Raw genomic sequence first — 13003 nt, 5'->3', positions numbered from 1 at the left:
AAATAAGTCCAAGCAATGCCAGAAAAAGAAGCACGAACTTGACGAAGTCTTTCATGCAGAAGGCTGGAAAGAAGAGGCCATTTTTACTGAGAAGTATCTTGCAAACCTTTTATGTTGTCTCAGCAGGTTCTTGCTTCCTTATTGTACTCTACGGAAACGATTGGTCAATCATTGGCTCGCTTTCAATTCAGTCAGTGTTGCCAATGACGGGGCTTCCATGGCAGCAAATGAATGATACCAATCACTACTCTGTTTCTCGCTTCCTTCATTCCCCGCCTTTTCATACTCGTATTGCATGAAAAAGGCAATACATCAAATCGCTTTTGGCTATACTCCCAATGCTTTAACATACAAAGTAGCTTATTAACCTCAGGGTGCTTATATGTGAGTAAGTGTTACTTTTTTAACAGCCATGAGCGTATTGTCGAGGCTGTAACATTGATCAACAATGCCCCACAAGTAACATTTTAGCTTAGAGGGGAGGACGAGGCGTGTTAAAAAGTGTATTTCAATCCTGAAACATAACCAGAAAAGGGGATTTTTGCAGCGACTAGACATCCTTCGAGGCTCAACTGCAGCCAAGAGCATCATTGATTTTTAGAACTTATTAATTCGTACAAGTAAAATACAATTAGACAACAGACAAAGAATATCTGCCATTTGATCCATGGGCTGATGTGCCCTAAACCAGTTTTTTAAAACCTTATCAATGGCCACATTTTGTGTTCACCCAACAGGAATAGGTCCCCACAAACGCAGCCATGGACAAATGCAAACTTTGCCTGAAGATTACTTCTGGGGTTGGGTTACCATGTTCTGCTCTCTTCGTACAGTTCCTTTAGGATTTGTGTCATGGTGCCCATAAAACTGTCTCCCGACGTTTTCTTCCTATTCTCGTTTCTTCGAGCATGTATCTAATGCCGCGAGGTAAACAAGTCTTGGATGACTCTTTTTCCATTCGTCTAGGTTATTCTAATTGGACACATGAAGTATACCGTGACACCATGAATTTACCTTGGTGGAGTTTTTGGTGTCCCTGCAGTCTTTTATACGAGTATCGCATCACTTTGTAAAGGTACATCCAACACTAGGGGAGTTAATAACCTTTGGAAGATGCTGCTTTAAAGATTGACCACTCGAGGTTGTAAACTTAGGGCCAAACTTTCAGCGAACTTTTCAGAAGAAAAACACTCTCATCTCGCGAAAACTTGCAAGATAAAGCGACGATTGGAAGGAAACTGAGCAAGTAGATTCGTCTACACTCTCAAGGTAGTCAACCGTCAGCTACATGACCGTGAAGTCACGTTTGAAAAGGTTTCTGTTGTTTCCTTGGCTGAGCAAGGCATATTTTCTATCTTATGCTCGTTTTTACCTCTTTGATATATGGCTTGTGTGCTGACTTCACGACACCGTATAAATCGAAAAACTCTTGTTGAGTCTCATTTAGACTGATTTGAGAAAACATTGCTGTGAGAGTCTATTTTGATTACCTGGCCATTGGTGAAGGAATGGCGCAATAACAAAGGACAATGGCCATTCTTATTCAGTTTTTAGTGATGATATATTTCCGCTGACCCTCATGTCATTGTTTGAAATCTGAGGTTCAACAAGAAGCATATTGAAGCTTGCCACCACCTGAATAATGGAGCCAATTGATTTGATCAGCACCCAATGGACGGTTCTTTTTTTTTTTTTTTAATCTTAGATGCATCCTCCATTTGTGACAAAGTCTACTCTAGTTCCACCGCTCACGTCCAGAAAGTGGTGGTCAGTCCATCAGGTGACCATGACCACAAGTGGAACAGAGTGGATCACGTTTCTGGTCATACCTAACTGGTTCTGGAGCTAACATGGAACAACAGCCTGTACGTACCTCATCTCACTTCTCGAACCTTGCGCCTCCTGGATATGCATCTCGCACCATCAGTGAGGACAATGGCCTCTTCAGAATAATGGTTTGGCATTGCCCAAACAAGGCACACCATTTCTCAAATTGGGGCCAACACAGACAGGAAATATGGTGTGAGAGACCAATAGAGCGGCAGAGAGAAAAGAATAAGGCAGCAACCTTTGGAACGCCTGTCAAAGAGGTCACTCATGCTCTGAGGGTGATCAATGAGTCTTCTTGAAGCTCTGGATTGGCACTAAAGTGAAAAGTTCCTAAAGAACTACGTCAATGACCCAACAGCACCATCACCAGTCAACCATTAATGACCCTATTCATGCTTTGAATCAGTTACTATGGTGATTGTATTCAATTCAGATCCCAAGCAGAGTCGGTGAGAATGCATCCACCCAATGTGTCTTCAAAGAGAAGTCTTCCATTGATTTTTGGTATGCAGTGAATACAACGTACAAGCAAATAGGTGGAATTTGATTCCACACTTGGCTTTTGAAAAAAGAAATATTCTTTAGCTTTGCAACTTTACATGCAAAATTTGTTCCATTGACAGCATTATTTAAACTTTTCTAAGTAAAAAATACGCTTTCAAAACTTGGAAGTCGAAATTAAAGCCCATGAGCAGTTTTATATGGAACACATTTTGTGGCAAGTACCGTACAGTATTTCCCACAGGCTCTTTAGAGTCTTATTTTAAACTGGATAACAAGGCGTGTTCAAATGTTGTTCAGAACTTGACGTCCTCATTTTTTTTCCTTTTCATGTCGTCAAAGCTGAAGCGTTTGTGAAGGCCTGGCCAAGTTCTCCGCTTGCAGTTAGGATCTAAGTGTTCAAATATGTGCATTAGAAGTGGATGTGATGCACCTTTTTGGCTCCAAATTCAGTGCCAAGTCAATGGAGACTCATCATTCAAACACGATCCGCTGGCACTTGACTTGGATTTTAAACAAATGAGAGCATGCTAGCTTGTCAGCCTTCGTCGTCAACAACAACAACAACAACAACACCAACATAGGAGACAACATTAACTTGTTCCCTACAATGAATAAAACGGATCTGCCAGAGGCAACACAATGTTAAAGATTCATGGCTGTCGTTTCATGTGCCAACGTTGGTAGTCCCATTATCGCGGACAGGCCGTCAGGTGCCACTTCAAAGTGATATTCAAATCATCCAAGGCTATAGACTATGGATAACCAATAACCTTGGACTTGTTCCAGGGAAATGACGTCGAATATTTCCGCAGAAGAAACCACCGGTACATGAAGCCTTGATTCCACCTTGCTGCAACAAGACTGATGACTGGGTGTGTTCCTAATTTTCTCCATATGAACGGATTGAGATGGAAAAGGTCAAATCCAAGGACTGCTCTTGACAAGTTTCGTGTTGCCGTTGATTAGGATCTACTTCCAACGTATCCTGATTCCTCGCCTTTGGAGATGGAAATGTCACGACAAAATAACCCGTAAAATAACCGCAATGTTGACAAGTGGCTCTTGAGTAGGGGACATTTTTTTAGAATCTCCCCCCTCCGACACATGTATTTCTGGTCAGAATATCAAAGGTCAAATTCGTCTTTCAAAGAGGTTTCGCAAGGCCAGATGCAAAGGTTTGACGAAGTCCAATATACGTATCTTCCGTTGCCAATTTACGGCCTTCTAGAGATGTGGACTGCGAACTGAAGCAAAAAATTCCTACCTCCTAAACCGATCACTTTATTCCAAATAAACACTACGTACATAAGACGACAAATCTTGTTGAATACGATGAACTTGGCCAAGTTTGAGCCCAATGTTATGCTTATGGAACTCCTGAGATATGTCCAAAGTTATGCAATAAACACTACATAAAATTTGAATTTTCGGTCTGCTACATAAGCATTTGACAATTTACCTTTGAAACAAAGCACTTTATATGTAATAAATAGTATAAAAATGACCTGCTTTGAATTGATGAGACATACATTTCTTATTTTATTACCTTAATCTTTTTTATATTTTTATTTACTTTAATCAGGTTGATTTGGCGGGAAACTCGGTCACAGTCCATATTTCTGGAAGTCTGTGTCTAATATTACAAAAGAGGTGCCGGATTTTCTTATGTGCACTGAGCTTCAACAAAAACAATTCCATGATTCTAGTCAAACAACAATTTGAATCTACATAGAAAAGATGTAACATTGAATGATTGTGAATGAACTTGTTTTGACTAATTACCCAACGTCTCTATACACTAAGTCCAAGCTTGAGAATGCTACTGAAACATTTGTGCGATACAGTGATCAGAAATAACTCCGTTTGGACTTTGAAATCATTGTGTCTTAGGCATGTAATGGAAGTGGCCATGTCCTGGAAAGTCACTTAATCTAGATACCGGTCCTCCTGCTGTTCCATAAGGCTTCCACGAGCCAGGTAGGTCCATTCCTAATGAATTTTCTGGTTCCTGATCCGCGTGAATGAACACAAACGACCTCCACGAACATAACTGAGCCACAGAGAATTTTCACCTCAAAAGACCAGGAATTCATGTTACGTTCAATTTGTTAATTGGATTCGCGTGCAAACTCGATATAATGGGATGTAGAGTGAGTCACCTCCGAGTCAAGAAGTCACCATGGAAGTATTCCAAATTGACGGGGGGGGGGGGGGGGGGGAACAAAGAAAGTGCCAAGATTTATGATGGTTGCTTTGTTTTACGGTTTCGTCTTAGTTTTAGCGAGCTGACTCCTACGTGGGTCCCATTTGTCTTGTTTATATGGAAATGAGCTTATAATTGGAGGTCATTAATGGAACATCAAACTATTGGCATTTTGCTCTGCGGAAGTGAGTGGAGGTGAAAAACATGAGTGAGGCGGAGAGAGGGGGGCAGAGTAGAAGAAAAGTCTCTTGTGAGTGAAGGGGTCCATGTTTTTGGACTTGTTATTCGATTGGAGTAGTCCTCTCAATCAACATAAATTGAGCCCTTCTTTGTTCCAACGTTCCAAGGACGACCAGGCCCTGCAGATCTTGAGCAAATGTCCCGAAGCTTCAAAGAAAACTAACGACACTTCTCCAATCATTGATCAAGAACATGGAACATATTTGACTTGGATGAAGGCACCATCTCCGCATGAGCCGAACAATCTACGATGGAAGATCCTTCTTTTTCATGTTTCCTTCGCTTGCTTGTTCTCAGAAATATCAAACAATCATTATGTACCACTGAAGCGTGGCATATTGGAGGAATGGCTAAGGATGAGATAGAGAAAGACATATCTTTGGATGAAGCCGGAGCAGTTTTGGAACAAACATTTCGGGCCCACGAACAGAAGTTACCACGGAATGGCCTCAAAAAGGCCGGGCCTTGCTTGCAGTTGTTTCCACACAAGCAGGAGGTGATGGGCCTTGGCCAAATAACTAGAGACCACGGAGCCCCCAAGAGACTGTTCAAGACGAAACAGCTGGAAATCCCCAACGATGACCCCTAGTGCTCTCCCAATGATGCCAAATATGGGCATCTCTCTAGTTCTTAGGGCTTCGTAAACAAGTCATGATTCATGAATTTCAATGTGCTTGAAGAATTCATGAGCTCACATGGCAGGTGCCCAAGCGGGGATTAAATATGGATAGTGTACTTCACCCACTACACGTGCATTTGCATATCTAAACTAGAGCAGGAAGCTGCGGCGAAAGCTTGATCTAACCTCGATCCCCAGATCGATGACTTCTCAAGTCCCAACTGAGGAGAATGGAAAGGCCACTTCTCTGAAGGAGAGAGAGAAGGAGAGAGGCTACCTCAACCAAAGTTCAGAATGGTTTCAAAACCTTCAATATTCTTGCCTTGTTAGAATGACCCTGGCATCGGTAGAAAGCTTGGCTAAAGGTTTTTCATCAAGGTTTTGGGGGATTTGAGCCTGTTTTCGTTCGGGAACAAAAGCCTCTCCGGAAAACGACTTCAAGACGAAAAAACATCCGCTCATAATTGGCTTTCGAAGTGAACAATGATGGCCTTTCCCGGGCGTCATCTATCTTGTGGAAACTAACTCTCATTGTTTTCTAGACAAAAGGTGTTTTGGCCCCTCAAAGTTTGTCAAGTTTGGACCTTCCAAGGATTGAATTGGAAAGAAACTCAAGGACAGACGAAAAGAGAGTGGATGGATGGAACTGAAAAACTTTTACCAAGGCTGAAGGTTCGAATCCTGCTAACCTTTGAAAGCCATTTGTGAAAATATGAATGGAGTGTGTCAACACGAAATTGAACATGACTTTTAATGTCGAAAGTTTGACGACCCTGAATGGTGTACAAGAAATAAATGTCAAACCAAAGTGTAACTACGCCAAGACTCGATCACTTTTGCGAGGAGGACGTAGATTTAAAATGCATTTTCACCACCAGCCCTGAAGGTCTCTTTTTCCGTGCATTGCCAATGAGAAACACGCACAATTCAAATCAAATGCTCGTGTTGAAATCTGACTAAATATTGTGCAACTCGATTCATACGTCATTAGTGGATCTATACTCGCACTGACTTTTTAGGTGTAATCAAATTAACGCGGAAATCAGGAACCTTTGGAAATTCTTCAGCAGTGGGAAGATGTTAGAAACATCACACGACAATAATTCGAACCTCAAACGCGATCCCTAACTAGGCAACTCTTTGGTTTTGAGGCGTGTGATGTTCTTTTTAAGAACGAAGCTCGCCCATAAAACGGAGAAAAATACTCAACAAATGTTTGAACAAGAGCGAGCAAACTTTTTGCCCAGATTCCCCAGCTCATGGTTTGGTTTGGTTGGCTTTCCCTTTTTGTCCATATTCTTGGGCTGAGTTGTTCCTCTTGGGAAGTGTGTGTTTTAAGACATATGTTCTACTCCAACGTTCGAGAAATCTAATCAAAGCGGCTCAACAGGGTTTATTTTATTTGAAAGGCTCATGGCAGTGGTGGTGAGCCTTCCACCTGCAAACCTCTTTGAAACTACTTTGACATCGCGGGTGAATGGGGAATTGAATGAAGAAGCTAGTCAAGTGTCCTCGTGTGGACCATGGAGCGGTCCCCACTGTATATTGTGCTTCTTGGGTATGGATGGGTGTTCTCTGGTAAACTGCATACTTCAGGAGTTGTCTTAATGAGTTCTGGCTTCTTCGGCATTGCCAACATGAAGCAGACATGAGAGATCTAGAAAGCGGACTGCAACGGGGTGCCAAAAGTTTGAAGAGCTTTGTCTAATCCACAGATGGATTAAACTCTGAATATGAGATGAGAACAGCAATTAGGAATTGCCTCCTCAACTGGGTCATGGGCCCTTTTTCTAAGTGTAGTCAATGAAGTTAGCTGCTTTTCTTTTCACTGTTAGGGAGAATCGATTGCCAAACCCTGATCCATTATCTAGCCTCGAATTGGATATCGTTGGTTGAAAGCTGGCTGGTGTAAGCTGCCAGTGAGTTGTGTTTTATTCTAAGGTGTAAAAGGATTTTGGGATTAAATTGAATCGTCCAACTTACTCAATTAGAGCTCCAAACACGAAGAGGATGCATGCCAACATCCATGCTTCAATGGCAGTCAATCCCTCCGCTTTGGGTGTGTTGGTGGTGACTGTATTGAAGATGTTCACCAACACGAGGAACAGGGTAACCAGTAAGGCCATTCGTCCCGGGATCACATCCATCGGGATCAGGAAACTGATCCAGCTCACTATCACAAAGAGTCCACTAGGTAAGTAGTAGGTGATGATGTAGGTGGAGACATATCGATGAAGTACCATCTCAAAGCCCGCCAACGAGAAATTACCCAATGGCCCTCCAAGGAAGACCTGATCGGAGCGCTTGAGCTTGTTGATGGTGATGGCATAATCCAAAGCTATGCTATTGGAGGTCTTGGGCTCCGAGTAGGCCGCTACATCCGTCTCGAATGTCATTTTGGAGTCGTCATAGGAGTAGCTGCCCACCTGGAACTTGCAGGTCTGGGTGTCAAGTGGGAACTTGTCAAAGCGCATTGGGCAAATGAAGGTGATGTGCGTGGCCTGGGAATACATGACACTCTTGTCAGTGCCAATCCAGAGCCCAGCCAACTTATTGAGCACGTCAATGACCTTGTAGGTCTTGATATTATAGATGAAAATGTTGGGCAGCCAAAGATCCTTGACCATCTCCAAGCTCATTGGTACTAAAATGTTCGGATTGTTCGTGACATTGACACCAGGTCCGGCCTGCTCTTGTCCAAAATCTTGGTCCAGGCGAATCCGCTTGTCAGGCCACTTCACATTGAAATAACATGCAAAGGTGATACTGTAGTCCTTATCATTGATGCGTAAAACCTCGTCAATATGTATGCTGACAGAGATCTCGTTGACACCAGTCTTCATGGGAAGCTCAAACTTGGAGTAATCCTTGGGTAGGCAAGCAAGACTGGCTGACACGCCGTAGCCACACTGAAAACTACCTATTTTGGCACTATCTACCACAACGAGGTGCACTAACAGCAGAACACCCAGGGAGAACATGGTGGAGGTCCACCCCCCGAAGCTTGGAGCCAATGGAGCCGGGTGCCGGATCCTTGGCACCATTCTTGTTGGCCTATGGCTTAGACACGAGGACAATGATTTTCTCTGAGTTGGGGTGGTTCTCATGCAGCCTCTACACAGAGAAGGCCAGGGCCTTACCAAGGATATCCATCCGGTGGCGGGGGTGGAAGCAGAAAAGGGCATGGAAAAAGCAAAGCAATGCGACGGCGAGGATGACCACCCCATCCACCACCACCAACACAACTTCTTGACTCTTGAACAATTATTGGTTACATCACATAATACCAAAGAGGCCAACTCTTGCCAGGGTTGTCGAGGGGTGGAGAGGTGAGGAAGAGGAGAGATAACATGAAAGAGCCATCGAAGCCATTGAACAACGATTATGGCAATCCATCGGCAAGACCGCAAGTGAATATGCTGTCGTCGCGATGGTTTGGCGTGATGACGTTTAGAGGACGGTGTCACAGGCTCTGGAAGCAATTCCGATAAGATGTTGTTGCCCCGTGGGTTGAGGAAAGATGATGAGGGAGAAGAAGTAGAATAATAAGAGAAGAAGGAGGAGGAGCAGACAAAAGAAGAAGAAGAAGAAGAGGAGGAGGAAGAAAAAGACGAAGATTTCGAGGCCGCAGACGAGTGGGTGTTTTTCTTGATGCCAAGATTTGAAAAGGAGGGCGCAGCCCCGTCCATCGACGTCGCCGAAGGGGTGGGCGCTGTTATTTCGAAAGCCGACGTACGCACCAAAGGCAAGTGCGAAGTATAACACGGAGTAGCAGATGCTGTGAAGTTTGATGGGACCGGCGATAGTGGGGCCGACGTCGATGGTGATGATGTCGGGGAGGAGGCCAATGAAAGGGGTAAACCTTCGATATTGGAGATTGGACCTCGAAATTCTCCTCTAACTGATGAAGATTCCAATGGATTGGCTTGACCATCATATGCATGACTAGAACCATTGCAACCATCGTCATGATGATCATCCTCATCATCTTCGTTGTTGTCGTTGTACTGATGAGCATGACCATAGAGCGTCATAATGCCGGTGGGGACTATTCTCCAGGATGCGCTGAGCTGTTCTTGTGATGTTTGTTCATCTGTTGAGGTGGTGTCCTTGTGGGCATCATAAGTGAGCGATGGACACATTTTCTCATATCTTTTTCTTTTAACGAATCTTCTTAGCAACAATTGCTCTCCATGCTGGTGAGAGTAAGCCTCATTGGTGCTAATATGAAGAAGAGCCAGTGCATAACATGAAGGGGAAGTGGAGCGCGAGGGTTGGAGTAGCGTTTTCTTCCGTTGCCAATGCTTCCAATTTGACATTGAGGGATATGAAGGTGGCCCTGATGCCTTGGCTCTTGAACACCCTATCAATGGAGATAATGATGATGGGCTCATTGGATAATATTGGCAGTAGAAATGAGGTGATTCGGCGCTCAAACCTCTTGTCCCTTTGGAAGCGTGGGAATCCAAGAGGAAATGGGAATCGGGGGGATTGAGCCAACGCTGGGGCCTTGGGTGTGCTTTGACCATGGTCGATGCCACCCACGGGGGTTAAGGTGCGATAGAAAAAGCACCCAAGCTTTGAAGAATCTTGAAAGCAAAGGAGCAATGGCCAAATGCTGTGGAAAACACTAGAGCCACCCTGCGAGATGTTTATGTCATAGTTCAGGTGGCAAAGAGATCGAATGCAAAATGACCACATGGAGCTTAGTCAACATCTACCAGGAAGATTAAAACATCTTCACCCTTTGAGAGTTTCTTGAGAATTTCATTAGATGTCGGATCTTTCTCAGGAATTAGGATTTGGCTGTTTTACCAAGCACTACACTTTTGAGGTAGGAAGTAAAAAGAAAAATCAAGTAAACCGAAGGTGTGACCTAATTGCCCGGATCAGGTCTTGGCTAGGAGAGAGCTTGTGCCTTTTGAATGGACTCGGGCCATTTTGGACTTCAGAATTTCGCAATCATGCTGGTTCACCCACAATGTGTCAGATAATGATGAGAGATCACTTCTTGAGTCGGCTCATTGTTCCACGTTGAGCACGCAAAGTTTTCTTTGGCATGATGTCACTTTGGGGCTGAGCCCCATGTTGAACTCCGAGTCGCAGTCTACAACCCCAGAGTGAGCAGCATCACCTTGAGAGGCAATGAACCCCGGTTGACTCATGACGGATTCAACTGCAGCACATCAATTCAATGGTCGAAAACCCGTTCGAGTGGTGTGAGAGGTCTTGGATCAGGAATGATATAATCCGAAGTTATTGCCTCCTCACAGGATCTTCCTGAGTTCATGAGCAGTGCTGTTGTACTGGTGAGGATGCTACTCGAAATCTCAAAAAAGCAGCAGACTGAGCCATCCGTGGTCGGTCACTTGTTCCAAGTTTACTTCTTCACTCACTCGTCGTACAAGACGGACCAAGCTCTAATGCAGCATTGGAAGCTGGTTCTTGTTCCTTCAGGGTTCCTCCCTCGTCTTTCCTGAGCTCCCCGTGTTACTGCCAACGACGACGTCGAGCAGGAGGAAGGACATGGAGAAGAAGAAGAAGAAGAAGAAGAAGAATGTAAGTAGAAGAAGGCTATCATGGACTAAGGCTCCTTTGGAAGTAGAACAAGAAGAAGCCCACCACCAGGACTGCTACTACCACCACGACCACCGCCATGAACAAGACGAAGGAGAGGAGTTTTGGCAGTAGGCTTGGAAAAGACCAAACTGCCATGAGCAGTGATGCAGGTGGAAGAGTGGGAGAACTCCGGAGAAAGAGGAAAAGAAGGAACAAGAGAAAGAGAGGAAGGAAGGAGGAAGAGGAGACGGAGGAGGAGGAGGAGGTGGAGGGTTGGTAGAAACGAGAATCGAGGAACGAGGGAGGGAAAGAGGGGGAGGAACAGGAACGAGAGGATAGAAGAGGTTAGAGAATTTGGGTGGCGCGCTCACACTTTTTCCAACGGAGAGCCATGAACTAGTTCACCTCCCAAGTAGAGAGGCCATAGGAAAAAGAGAGCGGGAGAACGAGAGAGAAGCCATTTGCTACTGCTTCTTGGTCTTCCACTTCCTCTCGGATTCGTCTGCTTTGCCACTTGAAGTTGGTAGTAGGTCACGGAGGCCTTCGCGGTCTGCCAACAAGAGAGGATTGTGCCGTCCTAGGAGTATTTCGACTACAGCTAGACGGCTCTCACCCTTCTCCTTTTCTTCTCGTCTCTTCCCTCTTCTCACCACCAAACTACTACCACCAACACCACTGCCACCACCATTATGAGGATCTTCTCTCGGTCTTTCTCCCTCCCTTCAAAGTCTGCTGCTGTCAAAACTCCCTTTCGAAACTTCGAAGGCTGCTTACTGTCCCTTAGCACTTCTGTTATTCTTCTTTATGTCTGTAGTATTCTTCGAGGAGTCTTCTCCCACACCGCAACCCACTCCATGGCTGTGCTACAAGTCCTAGCTTTGCGCTTTCACCATCCACCAGAAAAGGCTGCAATAGCAACAGCAGCGGTGGTGATGGTGCCATTGATGATGGTGGTGTTGGCGGCGATTGGGATGGTTGGTGGTTGGAAAGGGAGCAAGAGTAGTAGGAATAGTAGAAGAAGAAGAAGAAGAAGAAGTAGACCAATTCCACCAGAGGTCCGTCCTTTTAAAGCGAGGAGACCCTTCTTCCATGAACTCATGGCTCAAGCCACTCTCCTTTTTTTGGCTTTGTTGTTCTGTTCCCAAACAAGAAGACACCCAGGACGTGGAGCAAGAGGTCGCCCGTTCACACTCAAGAAATCTCTCTCTCTTCCTTCTCCCTATCTCTCTCTCTTTCTCTCTCTTTCTCTCTCTCTCAATGCGAAGGAACTCACTTGCTCAACACAACAGCCATGAAGAAGGTGGGAGTGAAAGAAAAATTTGCCGGCCTCAAGGCCATTATAAGCGGGCAAGTGTACAACCGCTGCTGCACTCTCTACCCTCCAACGATGGGACCTACAGACATCATATTTACATGAAATCTCCGAGCACAACAATGGCAAATGTGTTAGCTTGGATTTTGATTGAAGTATCACCTGAAAGCGGGAGGGACAACACCAACTGTCAAGATTCTTATTTTGGCCACCATTGTCAGTTGAAACCGGTTGAGTCAAAGGACTGATCCCAAGGCTCAACGAGGAGTGGAAGGAAATCATTCCTTTTCATTAGACTTGAGATTCTCTCCAAAGGCGGAAGGACCTCGTAGAACGTAGAAAAAGTTCTCAGAAACTTCTCGTACTTGAAAGATGGGCCAGCGCTATTGATATTGGAAAATTTGAACTCATCCCTGGATTTTTTTTTCTCGTTACCAAGAAACTCTAGGTACTTGGTGGTAAGCATTCCAAAAGATGAAAACAGAAAATCTGGGTTTTTAACAATCATCTCATTCAAGATTTGTAGGTTTCAGGAAAATAAACATTGTTTTGATAGTGTTGATTCACTGCTGAGGTTTAGTGGTCGGCAGCAGACGGTTCTCATGGCCAAACGAGTCAAGAACGGGGACGAGTAGAGAACGAAAGAGAAATGGAGAGAGAAAAGGAGAGAGAGGGNATCAACTGTATCCTTCCCGAAAAGCAGGTCGGGAAAGGACGTTCGAAATTTTAAAACTTA

At 44.5% G+C, this 13003-nt stretch overlaps 1 protein-coding gene and 1 long non-coding RNA gene across 4 annotated transcripts in view; one reads left to right on the top strand and one right to left on the bottom strand.

The window, feature by feature from the left end:
• The window catches only part of LOC131879754 (glycine receptor subunit beta-like), a 27313-nt gene that overhangs the window by 10005 nt on the left and 4305 nt on the right, over window positions 1-13003 (bottom strand). Inside the window, exon 1 of one of the 3 annotated variants that reach the window (XM_059226161.1) lies at window positions 7380-11152. The exons of the other annotated variants lie outside the window; for them this stretch is intronic. Coding sequence (XP_059082144.1) covers window positions 7380-9925 — 2546 coding nt within the window. The 5' untranslated portion in view covers window positions 9926-11152. Of the gene's footprint in view, window positions 1-7379; window positions 11153-13003 lie in introns of those variants that run through there. 3 annotated transcript variants of the gene reach the window in all.
• LOC131879757 (uncharacterized) overlaps window positions 7454-13003 on the top strand; it is a 7606-nt gene continuing 2056 nt past the window's right edge. The window contains exon 1 of the long non-coding RNA XR_009373191.1: window positions 7454-7590. This is a non-coding gene — a long non-coding RNA (uncharacterized LOC131879757). The remainder of the gene's footprint in view (window positions 7591-13003) is intronic.

This window comes from Tigriopus californicus, chromosome 4 (genome assembly GCF_007210705.1).
Source record: "Tigriopus californicus strain San Diego chromosome 4, Tcal_SD_v2.1, whole genome shotgun sequence".
NCBI classification, from domain to species: domain Eukaryota; kingdom Metazoa; phylum Arthropoda; class Copepoda; order Harpacticoida; family Harpacticidae; genus Tigriopus; species Tigriopus californicus.
The sequence above is the reverse complement of the archived record's forward strand: the minus strand, read 5'-3'. Positions and strand labels throughout refer to the sequence as shown.